The sequence below is a fragment of the Pituophis catenifer genome, unplaced genomic scaffold (assembly GCF_029215685.1).
Source record: "Pituophis catenifer annectens isolate HBS135680 unplaced genomic scaffold, rPitCat1.0.hap2 SCAF_2, whole genome shotgun sequence".
In the NCBI taxonomy this organism is placed as follows: Eukaryota; Metazoa; Chordata; class Lepidosauria; order Squamata; family Colubridae; genus Pituophis; species Pituophis catenifer.
The window spans coordinates 247,501,310-247,519,890 of NW_027256882.1; the positions used below are offsets into that span (position 1 = coordinate 247,501,310).

Consider the following 18,581-nt stretch of genomic DNA (forward strand, 5'->3'; position numbering starts at 1 on the left):
GTGCCACAAGGAGGAAGTAATATTTAGCACCACCTGGCAGGCTAGAAGAATAGCTCAGATATGGTGTTAATAAGTCTGACATTAGAATTACTTTAATTAAAAAAAACACCGCTGTGGTTTTTCCTGAAGTTTATGCAGAATGGGAAATTGCAGTAAATAAGTACTCTATGATTCCTGGAATGTTCTTGTCATGCAGTCCGTGTACATTTTTTCATAACAAAACGCTTCAATTTATCTATTTTGATCTATTGAAAATATTTGCAACTATATTGAAAGTATTTGAAACTATAACTACCATATTTTTCGGAGTATAAGATGCACTTTTTTCCCTCCTAAAAGAGGCTGAAAATTTGGGTGCATCTTATACATCTTATACATTGAATATAACCCCGCCCACCTGCTGGCCCCCACCCTTTGGCCTCTGTGTGTCCTCTTCCTGGCTGCAGAGGTTGCCACTGATAATGGCTTGTGTTTTGGGGCTCTGTGTATCATGTTTTCAGACTCCAAATGCTCCGTTTGAGAGCCCCTCAAGACTGTGGGGATCGCCAAAGCACATCACTGCCTGAAAATACAATATGTTTGGAGGCTGAAAACGCGATGCATGGTGCCCAAAATGGCTACCTGGAACAGCTGCTGCCTTCTCTTACCCCTTCCGCGCGTTGCCTGCTTTAGTCACTGGAGCTCCCTCTGATGATCAGCAATGCTTTTGAAGCTGTTTTTCAGCCCCAACACGCTGCTTGCGAGTGAAGTGATCTTCCGCGCTTTGCCTGCTTTTCTAATTGCTGCTCCCTCCAACGATCAGCTGTGCTTTAGAAGCTGTTTTTTAGCCCCAACAAGCCCCAACCTCAAAACCAGCGAACAAATTAATGTGCTGAAGCTGACCAGGCTAAGGACGCGAGCCAGATGAATACCTGGTAGGCAGAATTCCCCCCCCCCATTTTTCTCCCCAAAAACTAAGGTGCGTCTTATACTCCAAAACATACGGTATGCACATTATTTGTTTATATAGTTTTAATTAACAAAGGTATATCACATATTAAGAGATACTAACTCAATTTAAGGCATTAATTTTTTTTGTTGTAGAAAACATGCACTTATATATAATATACTATCGATGATATACATTGTCTGCCCATCCTTTGAATATACAAGAACACCTATGGTTCAACAGAATTTATTTTAGCTGGTTGAACTGTACTAAGAATCTAGCTGGAGAACTCCCATTAAAGTCAGAAAGACATGGAACCTTGAATGGAGTTGGTTCTTCAGAAAGAGAGAATTAGAAATTTTAAGAACAAAAGACAATGTATAAAACAGTACATGGATATGGTGGAAACTAGAATGCTTTGCAAGGATAGAGAAGCATGGGGAGGTATATTGAAAAGTGTTGGTACAAAATAACAAATCTGTATTACTTTTTTAAAAATCATTTTTTGCCTTTAATTTTCTTTGTCCATTATATCTCTCCACTTCTCTGTACTTTGCATAATATTGTTTATCCTGAAAGGGAATGGTGTGGTGGGTTATTTCCTCAGTAAGAGTTACAAGAGACAATCAAATTTCCTAGGAGAAATAATACAGGCAAAACATACGTTGCATGATATTAGAACATGTCCTTTTGCCTTCATTAAAATAAAAAACTAACAGGAGACAGATCTTAGAACTTACATATTTTTCTAATCCTCAGGACCTTAAATACTGACTTAATCACACTGAAAGCCTGGTAGTAATGAACCATTTTTGTTTGCTTTATCTGGGAATTAATAGGAATCTGATGAATCTGTTTGATCCAGGTGATAAGATTTGGAATACATATAAAGTTTCTATTATGGACAACATGCATTAGAATCATCATTTGCAAATTCTCCTATATTCATTACTTGAGACACCTTCTTGTAGCAATATATCTATACTACATTGATGTAGTTACCTTTTGATAGTAGAATACAATCAGCCTTAAAAGAGATGAGAAAAATGATCCTAGCCCAACATCTAATAAACCATTCTTCCCACTACAACTAAAAAAAAGCAATAAAGAACAACTCTTGTGGATATAAAGTACTAAGAATGTAAGTACTGGGTATTATCAAAATAGGATATTGTCAAAGTTAATAGTATGCTATACTATTGATCAATGGCCTACTAAGGTGAACAGTCTATGCAGATACAAGATTTCTAGGATGTAATGATTAGATTAGACAGTAATCTTGAAATACCCTGTAGGTATATTGTAACTTGAGTTATCAGACAATTGATATGCTGGGAATTCTATGGTTGTATTCACAGTATATCTGTAAATCAGCAGGTTAGGAAATGCTGAATTAGAACACAATCCTCTCTCCTGGTGCATTCATTGTGAGAACTGCATGTAGTTTGAGGGTGAAATTTCAAGCTTTCCCAGCTATCTTTTTAAAAATTAAAATCCAACATTTTTCAACTAATGCAAAATGCATATTTACAATTAATTTGCTTCTGCATTCTGACCAGAGAGATCAGAGCCAGAATATTCTCAATTTTTTTAAAAAAATAAGGGTTCATCCTGTTAATCTGAAATGATATACATTTCACCATAATTTCAGTAAATAAAAGTATTTTGTTTTTGCTACTGTTAAATAACGGGGCATTTTCGGGTGATGGAAAACTTACCAGATGCCATTGTATCCCTGGTTTATAAAAGTCACATGAAAGTGGATTGCAGAGGGAAATTAGTGTAATCTGGAGCAATTTTTTCATCCTCCAATAAAGTACTAACTAATCAGCTGGAAACAAATAGTCTGCTTGCTGACTGCTGTTCATTTATTCTAAGGTGTGCTTTTAGTAGCTCAAAGGGCATAAACTAGCAAATCCTAGGGAACTAAACTCTAAGAAATTATATGCAAAAAAATATATCATATTTTTGGCAAAAAAGCAATTCCTTATTTTTCAAGCATAGATCTCATCACTGAATTATAGTATTAGAGTTATAGTACTATTCCTTCCCTTCCCCCAATTTTCAGTCAGCAGAAGGCTATACTGGAATGAATTTTGCTATTCTCATTCCCTACTATTCCCATTCTCTAGCTTGCCTTTCTTGGCTCTCTTTCAAGTCATTGCAGCCTCTAAGGCGATGAGTAACAAAACATTATAGATTTTACACATCACAAAGATGACTCTGGATGGTACCACCTTAAGAGAGAAAACAAAATACATTTAAGGAAGGTTTTACTATAAGACTGTTTTATTCATGGACTGGAGATAAGATGAAGGCAAGGACATGGGAACATACAGAAAAAAAAAATCTCTGCCATCTGCTTTACAGGAAGGGAGGAGCCCACAGAAAATCTGGACTAACCAGAATGTTTTTCATATAGTATCTATACATTTTCTAAACCGAAGCTCTCTTTAATTATATGTGTTATACAGGGGTGAAATCTATTTACTTTCCCTACCGGTTCGGAAATGTGCGCTCTGTGTGCGTGCGTCACATGCGATTGTGGAAGTAACAACGTCCGGGTGAGTGGGCGGACCTTTGCACTGCCACCGCTACTGGTTCACCGAACCACGCGCTACCGCCACTACCGGTTCGCCCGAACTGGTGCGAACGGGTAGCATTTCACCCCTGGTGTTATGGCACCAAGATAGGCCGTTGCTTTAAAAGATAGAAATGCCCTCTTTATTTATGCTAATCCAAGACAGCATGTTAACTGTAGTTTGTAGTTTGCTGATTATTTATTGCCCAACTGTTTTAAATAATCCTGAGCCTAATCTCCAAAACTAGCATATTTGAGTGCCTCAGTATGAAACTCCATGTCTGCTTGACTAGGAATATGTGATTGTTCCACTGTACGGACTGGAAAGGGTAGATTTCAAATATTAAACTATATAGTATTTTGGTCCTCTTACAATTCTCAGTATAAGAAGTAACAAGAAATAACTATTTTTTTACTTGACTAAAGTGTGATTAGTCTTATTTTACTAATTTTAAAAATACAAATTATGCTTAATACCTAGATAGCTTGAAGTAATAGCTAATGGCAAATTTCATGTGATCTGAAACATGATTTAAGGTGCTTGACTAAAGTGTAATTAATCTTATTTTACTACTTTTAAAACTACAAATTATACTTAATATGAATATCTAGATAGCTTGAAGGTTAATATTAATACTTAATATTAATATTTAATATTTCTGAGCAGTATTCATTTGATTGTTTATATTGAGCTTATTCCATTGTCATCACAATAAAGTTGATTTACTATTATTTATTTCTTAAGTAATTTTATATGATCGCGCATATAAGTAACAGAATTTAATTCATCATTTACCTTTATAGAACAGCCTACTTTGTTGAATATTCAGTTTACAACCCAAGTCATTGCATTCTTTAGGAATGGATGTTATTAATCTATGGGCAATAAGTCCATACATTTTTAAAACCAAACAAATTGAATTTCATATGGATGGTTCTATAATCATTGGAAATGTTCTGATGACATACTTACCATTCTGGCTTCCATATGGTCAGTATCTTTTTTAGATTTCTGTAGAAGAAATAACCTTATAAAAAGCAATGGACAACTTAATTGCAATGTACCATTTCTTTTAGGCACTTTTTTTAAAAAGTACTTTTAAACTTTGTTTAAAAGGTGCTAATTAAAATCATGTGATTGGCATCATACAGGTTTCATGGACAAATAAAATGATAGATCAGATGGACAGACAGATGGCAGAAAGAGACATACTGGGAAAATATGGCTCAGACTGAAGTACTTTCTTACAGGACCCTTCTGAATTGTAGGTATTCTGAAATAATCAGACTTTGATGAAAATATACATGGAACTTAGGAACAACTTTCTACATATAAAGGACAGTTTAGATGTTGCAGAGAAAACTATTAAAAACACATGATGAGTTTACATAGATTTTGTCTTGAGAGGACTCTTTCTTCCTCTGTTCTTTGGCTATCTTTGGTTAATGTTAAATCAAAGTTCAGAAAACCTCTTTAGCGGCAGTGTATGGACAATCTTATTCAGAGATGCAACGGATTGGGAGTAATCATAGAACCCCAGATTTGGAATTGTGATGTGAATCAAGATGTAAAAAAGATAATGACTGCAAATTAAATATGAGCATGAAACTTGCCTTGATAAACATTGGGCATTTGAACTGTTCAATTTATCCAAACCTAAAAAATTAGTTTATACATCATAAATTGTTAAATTATTGGACAGGTGGGATCTAGATGTTGTTACTCAAAGTATATTTTTGTTTCAGTTGTAATTCCACATCCCACTACTCTAATTGTAATGTAAAGTGGAGTATGTGGACAGAAATCAAAGCATATTAAGCAAATGTGTATAGCACTTCAGCTGAAATCAGTAAGATTTGATAGAAATATATATGATGGCATTATAGGTGTATACTAAGGAAACAGACATGTATACATATGTATATTTGGTTGAATATAAATCCAATGTATAATATATTGAATTATAGATGAAGAAATCATATTACTAGCATTAACATGATGTAGATTAAATATAATAGATTAAAACTGTATAGTCAAAGAGAATATGCTTATTAAATTTTTTCATTCAACTAGCAAGATTATATTTAGACTTCATCTTAATATGTAGCTGGATACATTTGCTAGTTGCGACTCTTTTATTTTCCTTTTAAACGAATGTAGTTTCAATTCCTGCAAAGAAGATACAAATACTCCTATTGAAATCTTCAATGTCCTGCCCAAAATTCCATATCATAGGGTTCATTCTCATTTCAACGATAAAAGGTGAAAGAATTAGAAAAATTATGAATTAAATTTTCATTCAGATGTGATAGACCAGGGGTGTCAAACTTGCGGCCCTGCGGGCCAGATGAGTCACATACTGGCCCTGCCCCCGCCTGGTTTAGCAAAGGGGGAAAAAGTCCTGATACGTCACGTGATGCCGCCATGACAATGTGAGTTTGACACCCCTGTGATAGACCATCCAATCCAATTTGGAGTAGGTATAACTTCACACAAACAATGTGAATTTGGAAGAACGATAACTTGCAGAAGGAACTAAATACTGAAATAAATATTTTTATTTGTGTTGATCCTCCTGTGTTTTACGTGTGTTTCATTACACACATAGTTTTTCCCCAAAAAAATTCTTAATTTTAGAATTATTTATCTCTATTATTTAAGTGTTGGAAGAAGAGTTAACTTCTTCCATTTCTGATGTCAGATATCAGTTAAGTTCTGAAGCTTTATATTGATTAAAGGCAACTAGCCTCATCCCCTGTATCTCAAGAGTTTTGATGCATCTGCTAAAGACTGGAATACAATTTGAGTTTTAAATTATAATTTATATAATGCTACTCAAATGTTTTAAAGTGAAATTAATCTATACATTTAATTTTTCAAGACAAACATACTCATATTTCATCTTTTCAACCCTAATTTTTTTAGTGGACTTGCTGGATTTTGTGGATGGTTTTATACATTCTATTACAAATGTTTACCATCAGAATACCTATAGTATGCAAAAATATTTTTATGTTGGGAATGGTGACATGCAAAATACCAGTTTTAAGAAGACATTATAATGAAGCTAAAAAATAAGTAACTGGCATGGTGATTATGGTAATAAATTAGGACTAGGGAAGAGCAGATTCATACCTAGTTATAGAGTTTCAATGATGTCTTGAAAAATATTATCTCCCAACCCAACATATTTTACAAGATTATTTTTTTTAAAAAACCCAGTGGAAATACTATATAGGTTACCTTTGGGATCCTGAAGGAAAAATGGTCTATAAATCTACAAATATAAAAAAAGACAGTTATTGACCTTCAGAATACAAAACAGTTTTTAACTTTATTTATTTATTTAGTCAGGTTCTTTCCCATTATTACAAATATAGTTATGGAACATTTTGAGAAATTAAGGGATTTTTCCTCCCAAAAGATAGTTGAACATTTTGAAGAACATGAGCAAAATCTTTCATTAAATATTCTGTCTAAGATTTGTATGATAAGATTTTATTTAATATACACTATGAAAATGTTTAAGTCACTGTATAGTATCACAAAATGATAAGTCTTTAACAAAATGGGCAATACCAAAACTTAGTTTTATAACAATATTGAAAATCTTCCTATGATACTGCAAATGAATTCTAAACCATTCGCTAATTGAGACAGATATAAACTACATAAATAAACTAAGTTTATGCTTAGTATCTGCCTGGTATGGATTTGTTTCCAGTTTTGCTTATATAAAATAATTCACTTATCTAGTTTGGAACTTTTGTATACCTACTCCCTTGCTATGTCCCCAACTTTCAGGTCTCTTCATTTTATTTCCCATAGCTCCCAGATTTATAAAGAGACGCACACACATGCAAACACTTTCTTTACTTCCCCATTTCTCCCTTTTCTTTTATAAAGTCTAATATGGTTAAAGCTAGAAGATATTGCAATCGCCTCTAGCTGAGTCATTGTTTCTCTAATGGAAGATTGCTTAGTACTAAGAGAACTAATTAGAATTTGAAAAGTGAAGAATGATTTGTTTGACAGTTCTTATTCTTCTTTCTGGCTCCCCTAAATTTTTTAAAAAGCATACTTTATATATTAAAATATTAAAAATTAGAAATCCTTTACATTGTGCCAAGGGCGTTCACCAATATTATAATATACATCAAGGATGTCAAACTCCGGGGGCTGGATCCGGCCTGTGGGGGTGTTTAGATTTGGCCCGCAGGGATGCCCTGAAAACAGTGAAGGACTAGCCTGTGGTGCCTCTGCCAATGAAAACGGAGCTCATGAGGGCTGCAGGCAGCCCTCCCAAGCTCTTTTTCGCTGGCAGAGGGTTGTAGGAGGCAGTCGCAGGTGAAAATGGAGCTCGGAGCCTGTTTTTGCTGGCAGAACACTCAGACCACCATAGGAGCCCCCAACACGAGTGACTTTGAGCTGGCCATGCCCACCCTGGCGATGCTCATCCCAGCCCCCTGAGGTCAAACAACCCTAATGCGGCCCTCAATAAAATTGAGTTTGTCATCTCTGATATACATGAATCCTGTATTACTGTCCCTAGAATAATTGTACTAATTGATTCTTTGCTCTCATGCTAATTGATATTCTTTTGTTAGCATTTATATTTATACCACAAATATGTTTAGTATTAAAATTTAATTAATTAAAACTATGTTCTATTATATTTAGAATTACATTTTCCTCTTTTCCCCTCTCCCCCTCTCTTGCAGTGATGGGTCAGGAAGCTGGAAAACCCACATGGCCAAAACCAGCAGGAGGCTATCAAACTATTACAGGGAGAAGATATGGAAGAAGACATGCCTATGTCAGTTTTAGACCATCTCTGATGAATCAAGAAAGATATTCAAACCAACACACAGAAGAATGTGAAGGATTAGAACTAGACAGTGTTCTAAAAGAAAATTTATTGTGTGTGTGTCACATAATTAAAAATTATTATTATTTGATTCAGAGAAAACTTTCTACTTTGGGCAAACATTGTACAAAAAGCTAGGATGTTGTGAACTTAACATAATTTGGATATATCGTATTGATCTTTTTTATCTATAACATATATCTGAACCTTATTTGAATAATATGTAGTTATTATGTGTAATCCAAGTCTACTCCCAGGTTTGCATTATTTAATTTTAGTCAGCCTGACTTATATAAAATAGATGATAAAAGTAGGTCATCAGTGCTCATTTTCTTTTGTTATACATTCAAAGATCATATCTTTGAATATTAATATTTTGGGGTATCCATAGTTATGCTATTATCTACCATACTTGCAATTTCTAATTCATTATTATTTTCCGAGTTGCTTTAATTGGTATAGTTTGTTAGTTTGCCTTTCAAAATTATTAACATTATATGACTGATTCTTTCCATGTGGAATACTATCAAATTTCTGTGTTTTGCTAAATCTGCTTGCATTTTAAATTAAAGAACTATTAGAAGTTTTCTTCAATCAAATTGTACAAAATAATATCCCTCAATTATATTACTGCAGTCATAGAGGCAATATTACGTAAGATGGCCTTTTATTTATTTAACACATTTATATAATACTTTACCAAAACTGACTCACAACACATAGAATGTGAAAAGGATATTATGTGTACCATTAGAATAATAATCAGAAGCGAATATCAGTAACTAAATTTTTCAAACTCGATCATAATGTAGATCATAAATGATCTCATTTTCCTAAATGAGAAACATTAAAGAGGAAGTTTGATAAAGGGAAAGAGAAAGCAAATCTAGAATCAAATAAAATCAGTCAATGAAACAACTGTTCACAAAGTAGTGACACTCCTTGTACCATGTTAAATGAAATACTATATATTTGGGGTGATTCTGTTTAATAGTAATGATAAAATACCTTATTCCTAATCTATAAGAAAATTAGTGGGCAGTTGCATAAGATTTTCAGAAAAAGATTATTCATAATGAAGGTAGCAAATTAATACTGTATAATGATCTGGAAATATATAGCATGCTACAACTAATTATATAATTTCATTTTTTAAATACGTAGCCTGATTCAGCTGTAGAGAGAAGTCAAAATGCTGGTTTATAGTTAAGCATGGTAGTGAATGCTGTTTTATTGCTAGCATCTGCTCTTTATGCCTCTTTTTAAAAAAACAAAAAAAAAATCTTTATTGTTATTTATTGATTGATTTGTTTGCCACCCATCTCATCTTGAGGTGACTATTTCTTTAGTGCTATATCTGATCCTATGAAGTCATTCTTTGTTCTATAATTCTAATATATTTCGTTGAACAAGTTAACAAGCTGAACATTTTTCTTTTTATGTATCCCTGAACAAAATGGAGGGAAGATCCCCAATTTACTTTGTTATTTTTGCTGGCAAGATATGACTAATTGGAACAATGGAACTGTATCCACCAATGTGTTTGATTATTCACAACAAACCAAAAGTTTTTAAAATTAATTTTCCATTGGAATCATGCCAATACATGGCATATTAGTAACTTTATTGATGTAGTATTGAAAGATGAGGTAGTATTACAAATTATTGCGAATAGATTTTCTTCCAAAAATGAGAAATATCTTAGTTACTTTTATATCTAACCACTTTTTCTAAATGACTTACTGTATATATTTATTTATATACAGTATACATGATTTATACTTGGGTCTATACCACTTTGCTAGTTAGTTAAAAAAGCAGCTGTAGATTGATACAACATCTTTAATTACTGATTTTATCATGTCTGTTTTACTATATAATCAATAACTGGTCTTATCCTTCCAATGTATCTTTCTTTATAATTCTATATAAAGGTTCCAATCCACATGTCCCAGTATGTTCTCCATTGGTAGATGCATCATTATTACCAAATGTTGGATCAGAAGAACCTGTTTGTGAAGCTGATTCTAGCCACGCTATCAACATAGATACTTCCATGTTTTCTCCAACATGCTACAATTTGTGTGATCACCAAAATGCCAACAATGAGAATTCTAATGACAGTGTGGAATCTACTTCTGAAGAGTGCAATAATCTTCACGGCCAGAATGGAATTGCCTTTGTAAACATTGACTCTTATGAACCAGACAGCAGTGATGGAGAGGAAGATGGCTTCCAAAGTGCTATCACATTAGCTAAAGAAGAAACAGGACTGTTTCAAGAAAAACTGGACAATATGCTTTCCAGGTTAGAAAAAGATATGGACTCCTTCAGTGATCTGCAGTCACATCTGCCTAGTTTCAGTCATACCATAAGTAAAAGTTTTGAAGATCTTAGACTGGTGCCTTTTAGAAGACTTTCTAGCATAGAATCAGATACTGTTCATCAAAATAAGTCACTTTCAAAAATATCTAATGAAGAAACTTTAGCAAAAAATAACATTGTTTCTACTTATGATTTAGAACAGAGAAACAGTAGTACAGCTGAGCCTACAATTAGGACACATGTAGGAATTTGTAATGCACTGAGTACTACAAGCATGAAGGTGGACCAAGAGAATGCGGCTGAATTGGTAGTAAGACCCAAAGTTAGAAAACAGAATCCTGTTAGCGAGATTGATAAAAAACAATCTGTAATGAATGAAGAGGAAGAAAAGAGAAGTAGTAAAATGTGGACTGATAATGTGAATGACCATCAATGCAATGCTGAAATTACCTCAAAGCATAATAAAGAAAAAAAATCTAATATGATTTTTGACCCCAAAGAGTATGAATTGGCTGAAAAGAAAGGAAAAAACGAACCAAGGAAACAAAATACAAGTCTTCAAGAAAAAAGTAAAATAGATGATAGTGCTTTTTGGGACGAATTTGAAGATTGTGGTAGAAATCTATCTAGTTCCAACAAAGATGAAGATGACAGGTAAGTTTTTTTAAGAAGTTTAATTTTACATTTTCCAAATATTTGATTATTTTTGGTTAATATGTGTACATGTAAAATTGACCAAAAAATTCCTGAATCCTCAATGTTGCAGTGTTATAATTCCTTTTCAGATATCATAGTGATATCTGAACAGTATATTTCTTCCAATTGTGTGTTGTACTTACAAGTGGCTGGATCAGACACTGTACCTTTAAAATATCACAATCCATTTAGTTTCAGCTAAATGTATTCATCTAATTTTTTCTATCAAGCAAATAAATATTTTGAGAAACTATACAAAAATGTGGTTTGCAGTACTTTTGTTTTTGGAAATAAATTTATTTTACCAAGAAGAATACTTCAGTGACTTCTACAACAACATGGCTTGGATCCCAAATCATCTTACTGGAATAGATAAACAATCAAATGTGTTCAGAGAAATCCCACCAAACTCCTTACAATCCTATGTTCCTGTATAAGCCAGTGTGGCTAGTTTTTAAGATTATAGCCAATCCATTAGTCTTTTGAAATGTTTTTTGAGGGAACAAGTAAGAAGACAACTGTTACATAAGAATTCTGCTCAGTAATCTCTGAATCGAATATTAACAACAAAATAGCATAAACATACTTAATGTTTTCTTTAGTGGTATTGTCTAAACATCCTAAGAGCATTTAACAATTTTATAAGATATTATTGGCATCTAATAGAAAGTTGCCTATGTGCAGTACTGTCTCTGTAGTTAGCTAAAAAAATACAGAGCAATGAAGAACTGAAAAGTGTAAGACATGATTAAATGCATAGGTAATATCCGATTTCATACGATCAAAGAGAGTTTTCCTCTTAATTCTCAGACCTTCAAAAGTTGGTCCAAAGGGTTGGGAAACTCTCCAGAGCAAGTACAAGGTAAACAATTACCACCCCTTCATTTAATTAGTTCTATGCTTCAAGACTTTCCATTGTGTTCTATTTGCTTTTAACTGCGTAAATGCAGTGTTAATGCACTTCTTAGGTTTGATTAAGATAAAGATTATACAAAACTATACAACCTGTGGTAGCACTAATATGTTCAAACTAAAATGTTCCATCTGCCAAAACTACTTCTGAAACCTAAGTTGCAGGGAAGGTTCATGATACATAATCACTATTAAAGGATTATACTTCCTAATAAATTAGGAAGATTTTTGGGGGTGAATGGAATACATCAGAGTTTACAATATTTTTTCTGAATATTTGAATGCATTTCCTTATTTTTCACTATATCTCTGTCAAATATGAATCTGCCAGAAATGTTCCTTCTCCTTTAAATCTGTGTTGAAGAATTGAGAAATGCTTACCTTGAACCTGGCTTCCAAAGAAAGAAACATTAACCTAACATTAAAACATTACTCCAACCTTTCTCCCAGGTGATTGCCTTGTTTTCCTTGGGGGTGAGGAATATGCCATTGGGGTCTCTTGAAGATGAAACATACCTTCAAATAAATAATAAAAAGAAAATTTTGGAAGACTAAAATGGAGGCTGAGGATTTTTGGAAGTCTCAAACTGATTTACTGTAGATTTGTTTGTATAATATATACCTAAAGTAAGGAGATAGTAGATTTGGAACACAAACAAAAATATTCTGAAATTATGTCTACCATTTTAGTATTTAAATAGGAAGGCTTTAGTTTCATAATTTTAGGATGGCAAAAATATTTTATAGTAAAAATATTACCTAGATTTGAATGAAAATGAAATTTTCAAGATTTTTTTAAAACAAAAACCTGTCACAAAGACCAATGCTATTTTTCTATTCATATTATTACATTAGATTTATATCTCTTTTATTTTGCATATTAAATCTACTTTGTGATATAAGTTATTTAACAAGAAAAATAGAAAATAATGGAAGTATTCATAATACGTCTTAAAACTGGCAGCACTCCAAGTTTGCGGTTAATCATTCCCTTAGTGCTTACAGGCATTGCTGTCCAATATCATTAGGAAAAGGCTTTGGATTTTAAATGTAATTAGAATGTACTGGAATTTTAAAAAAGCTTTAAAATAGAAATTCGGGAATTTCTATTCTGTATCTAGCGCCTTGTGATATGGTTGATAATCTTGATGTTTATAGGAGCAAATTATGTTTAGCAAATTTGATTCCATCAAGCTACCAACTGCTTATTCATTTCTTATCTATTTATAATTTCTGTTTAAAATTTAGGTATGTGTAAGAAGAAAAAGAGAATAATATATGAATGTCCATAAAATTGTTTCATCATGTTCTCAGCATGTTTATTAGCAGTTTAAAAGATGTTTATTGCTAGTCCTGTATTATTAAATACACATTTTCATATCAGAAATGAGCTCAAAGAAAGTATTATTTTTCTTTGCATCAGGCCAGTTCTAGTCTGATGCTGCTGAGGAATCTAAAGTCTAGTACCCAAGAGGGGATTTTTAATAAAATAGATCCTAATTTTCTTGGTGCTCCTTCAGATTACAAATATTGTATTTTATTTCTTTGGTAAGAGATAAGATTAGGATTTCAGGATGAAAGAAGCAGTAGCTGTTTCTTTCGATCTCACCTGGGAGAATTCGTAAGGGATTTTTTTTTTTCATAGTATGATTTTAGTAGGGAATGATCCCCTACTAAATCATCCAAACTTGAGCATGTTCATATCCAAAGGAGAAACTAGACATCCTTTTAGATCTTTTCCATTTTATGCTCAGCTTGATTGAATCATGGCAACTATTACCTCTATCAATCTTTAAGTGCAACTGGACTCTCTCAAATTGCAGCTCAGAATGCAGTGATGGTGAATGGTCGGCATCCCTGCCTTCTTATTTTTCTGTGACTGTGAAAGATCAGTCCTCCAGTGATGAAAGCTGGGAGACACTTCCAGGCAAAGAGGAACAGGAACCTGAAGAGCAGAGTGATAGCAGTGGTGTGGAAGAGGAACATAATGAATTTGGTTTCCAATCACGGTATGTCATTCTAATAACGAAGTGCTTTTTTAAAAAAACAAAAAACTAGGCTATACCATATGCACTATATAATCTACACACAATGTAGAAAATTTACATACACATATGTTTATATTGTGTACTACTGCATTATATTATACTGTATATATACAATGTTACTGAGAACAAAGGAGAAACAGAAATTGGGTGGAAATTGATCATAAAGGGAGGTGTATGGATTAAGGAGTTGCATGGGACATTTTTGGGGGAAGATGTGTTTGATACAGTTTTGGAATGTTTTTCTGACTTGAGCTAGCTGCTGATCTTCCTGTCCTTAGCAACAGCAATAGAATCACAGAATCCTTGAGTGAGAAGGACTAAAATTCAAATTTAAAATATTCTTTAAAAATCCCTAACATAACAAAAACTTAAAATAGAATTTTCAAAATATATTTAAACAGGCTAAACATATATTAAATTTAAATAAATATATAACTTGCATAGGTAGTCCTCAACTTACAAACAATTACCACCATTCAAGTTATGACAGCCTCAGAAGCGTGCTTTTTGCACAATCTCTTTCCTGAACCCGAGTTTCTGTTTTCAGGAAAAGAATTAGATGAATTGAGCCATACTGGTGATAACAAGTGCTAGGACTTATTGACAAATTGAACATTAACAAATGACCAGGCCTGAATGGCATCCACCCAGGGATTATTAAGGAGTTTAAAATTGAAATTGTAGACCTCCTAACTAAAATATGCAACCTGTCTTGCAATACTTGCATGAAGGACTGGAAAGTTAGCTAATGTAACTCTTTATTTTTAAGAATGCCTCACAGGGAGATGAAGGGGATTATAGCAGGGGTGAAATCCAACAGGTTCTGGAGAACCGGTAGCGGAAATTTTGAGCAGTTCGGAGAACCGGTAGCGGACATTTTGAGTAGTTCAGAGAACTAGCAAATATCACCTCAGGCTGGCTCCAGAGTGGGGTGGGAATGGAGATTTTGCAGTATCCTTCCTCCGCCACGCCCACCACGCCACGCCCACAGAACCGGTAGTAAAACAATTTGGATTTCACCACTGGATTATAGGCCTGTCAGTTTAACATCTGTTCTAAGGAAGTTAGTGGAAATCACTATTTATTTTTATTTTATTTATTTATTTTATTATATTTCTATACCGCCCTTCTCCTGCGGGACTCAGGGCGGTGTACAGCCAGGATAAAACATAGCATATAAAATTTAAAAACATTTTAAAAAACAATTAAATAATTTTGGCCCGAATTTAAAACAACCCAATTAAAACCGAATTTGATTAAAAAACTGAGAGGATGGGATCAAGCCAGCCCAGCTAGATGGAACAAGTGTGTCTTCAGGGCCCGACGAAAAATCCAGAGATCTGATATCGTGCGTATCTCAGGGGGCAGGTCATTCCGGAGGGCAGGTGCTGCCACAGAGAAGGCTCTCCCCCTGGGGGTCGCCAGCCGGCACTGCCTGGCCGATGGCACCCTGAGGAGGCCCTCTCTGTGCGAGCGAACCGGTCGGTGAGAGGCTATTGGCAGCAGAAGGCGGTCTCGCAAATATCCAGGCCCTAAGCCATGGAGCACTTTAAAGGTGGTCACCAACACCTTGAAGCATACCCGGAAGACCACAGGAAGCCAGTGCAGCTCGCGCAGGAGAAGTGTTACATGTGAGCGCCCCATCGCTCCCATAATCCCCCACGCGGCCACATTCTGGACCAACTGCAGCCTCCGGGTGCACCTCAAGGGGAGCCCCATGTAGAGAGCATTGCAGTAGTCCAGGCGGGAAATGACGAGTGCTTGAGTGACCGTGTGTAGGGAGTCCCGATCCAGAAAGGGACGCAACTGGCGTATCAGGCGAACCTGATAAAAAGCCCCCCTGGCCATGGCTGTCATATGCTCTTCTAAAGACAGCCGTGCGTCCAGGAGGATGCCTAAGTTGCGTGCCCTCTCCGTGGGGGCCAGTGTTTCGCCCCCAATAGCCAGCGATGGCACCAGCTGGCTATATCGGGACGCCGGAAGCCACAGCCACTCGATCTTGGAAGGGTTGAGTTGGAGCCTGTTTCTCCCCATCCAGGCCCGCACGGCCTCCAGGCACTGGGACATCACTTCAAGGGCATCGTTGGGGTGGCCTGGGGTGGAGATGTACAGCTGAGTATCGTCAGCGTACTGATGGAACTCCACCCCAAAGCCACGAATGATCTCACCCAGCGGTTTACATAAATGTTGAACAGATTAAAGATAAAATTACCAAACTTTTGGAGACTTGTTCAAGAATACCCAATGTGGGTTTTCTAAGGGAAAGTCTTATCTAATTAATTGAACAGAGGTTTTTGAGGGTGTTAATTAGCATGTGGAAGGATGAACCAATAGGAACTGTCTGCTTAGATTTTTCAAAAAGCCTTAGATAATGTCCCTTTTTAAAGACTTTTCATTAAGCTTAACAGCCATGGAATAAAAGGGCAAATCCTTTTGTGCACTAATCAAATCAAATATTTTTAATACAGGCAAAGACAAGCATAAGAGGGTGGGATACAGTTAAAAAGCATAAAAATACATCAGAATAAGTTATTACATATGAAAAGCTAAAAATATAAATCTAAAATCTAAAAGGATTCTAAAAAAAGCTAAAAGGAGGAGCTGTGCATGGGCATAAGGAAGCACAGCAAACAATCTATTTCGCTACAACTGACTCTAGAATAACCAACTACGTGCTCATTAAAACTGGTTTAATAAGTTTTATATTTTTTAGGCCTTTATATGTAATTAATGCTATTTAATAAGGAATTCTTCTAGTAATATAACTTGTATGGGTTGTGAAGATACATAGGGTTGTATCTGTAACTTATCACTAGGCCCAGCACTACATGAAATGAGACTGGTTTACAAAATGGCAAGTGTAACTGAAGGAATAAGTCATAAGAGAATCACCACCACACGAAGATTTAGGCTTCCATAAAATACATTTTTACAATATATTATACTCTTGTTTTATTCCTTAGTAATTAATATATAGATATAGATATAGATATAGATATAGATATAGATATAGATATAGATATAGATATAGATACACACACACACACACACTCTACTGTCTTGCTTTTCCTCTCTGGTAATATATGTTTTTTTGCCATTTGTATTACTGTCATAAATGCCAAAATAGCAAGCAGCACAGTATTTTTAAAGCATTTAAACACTTTAGAAAATAAAGAATAAAGGAGAAACCTGCATTCCTGTTTTGGGTAAAACAAAGGGAATTGCTTCATATGCATTTTGAAACATCACAATACTCCAGGCAGACCTCACTTAGCAGCTTCCTCAGTCAGCAAATATTTGAAGTTTTAAAGATGAAATTGTAACTTTGCAATCAATGCCCACATTTATTACGTTTGCAACATCTTTCCTTCCATCACATATTTGCCATTACAAACTATTGCCATTGTTCTTTTGTGCCTGGCCCATTTTTTTTTAATCTTCCCCTCACAGAGTGAAGAGATTGCCTAAACAAACAATCTCTTTCTGAGCGGCTTTTCTCTACAGTGCAGCACTTCCTTAAAAAGTGCTAACTGCAACTTAACAAGACATTTTTGTGATCTTAATTAGTCTGCTTACAGCTGCCTGTAACTGACAAGACTTTAATCATATAGTAACATGGTGTTACTAAAGTCAATGATTTCTCTTAATGATTTAATTTTTGTTGCTCTTAAAGAATATAAACCTTAATGAATAGAGCAAATATGAAAAATCATTTATGGGAATACAGATAGTAAGCATGTATATGGTGTGAATCTTTTTAGGGGAAATTTAATTGGAATCAGATGATCTTTGTCTCTCTAGGTTGGAGTGCATATTTCCTACCAGAGAAGTTAAGACTCTTAGTTCAAAATGCTAAAGTCTAAAACAGTTGAAAAATACTGATCTTATTTTTAATGTTACTATCTTGCTTACAATATTTGGCTATAGTGTATAGGCTATAGTGTAAGTCATATTTAGAATAATAATACAGATTATTTAATTTCATCAAATGTTATATTACATTCAGATACAAAAATAGGAAAAATCTGCAGATTTATCAAAATAAAATCTCAAATTGATTAAAGTTTTTTAGACTTAGTTTTGGATCATTTTCTCCAGAAATGAATGAACATGTATACTTTTTCACTCATTTGTATAAATAGGTTCTCTTTATCTAGTTTTAGGATTTTTGTAGAAAACAGATTTTAGATCATATTTACACAAATATTATTCAAAAGGATTCA

The 18,581-nt window shown here is 34.3% G+C and overlaps 1 protein-coding gene across 5 annotated transcripts in view; it reads left to right on the top strand.

The window, feature by feature from the left end:
* Positions 1–18,581, top strand: part of PJA2 (praja ring finger ubiquitin ligase 2) — a 46,460-nt gene that overhangs the window by 4,154 nt on the left and 23,725 nt on the right. For 4 of the 5 annotated variants that reach the window (XR_011600084.1, XM_070938743.1, XM_070938744.1 and 1 more), the window contains exons 2-5: positions 4,662–4,774; positions 8,232–8,432; positions 10,312–11,356; positions 14,134–14,319. Coding sequence is in view for 4 of the 5 variants with exons in the window: in XM_070938743.1 (XP_070794844.1) it covers positions 4,732–4,774; positions 8,232–8,432; positions 10,312–11,356; positions 14,134–14,319 (1,475 nt within the window). In the remaining variant the exon portion in view is untranslated. Of the gene's footprint in view, positions 1–4,661; positions 4,775–8,231; positions 8,433–10,311; positions 11,357–14,133; positions 14,320–18,581 lie in introns of those variants that run through there. The other variant, XM_070938747.1, reaches the window with a different exon arrangement.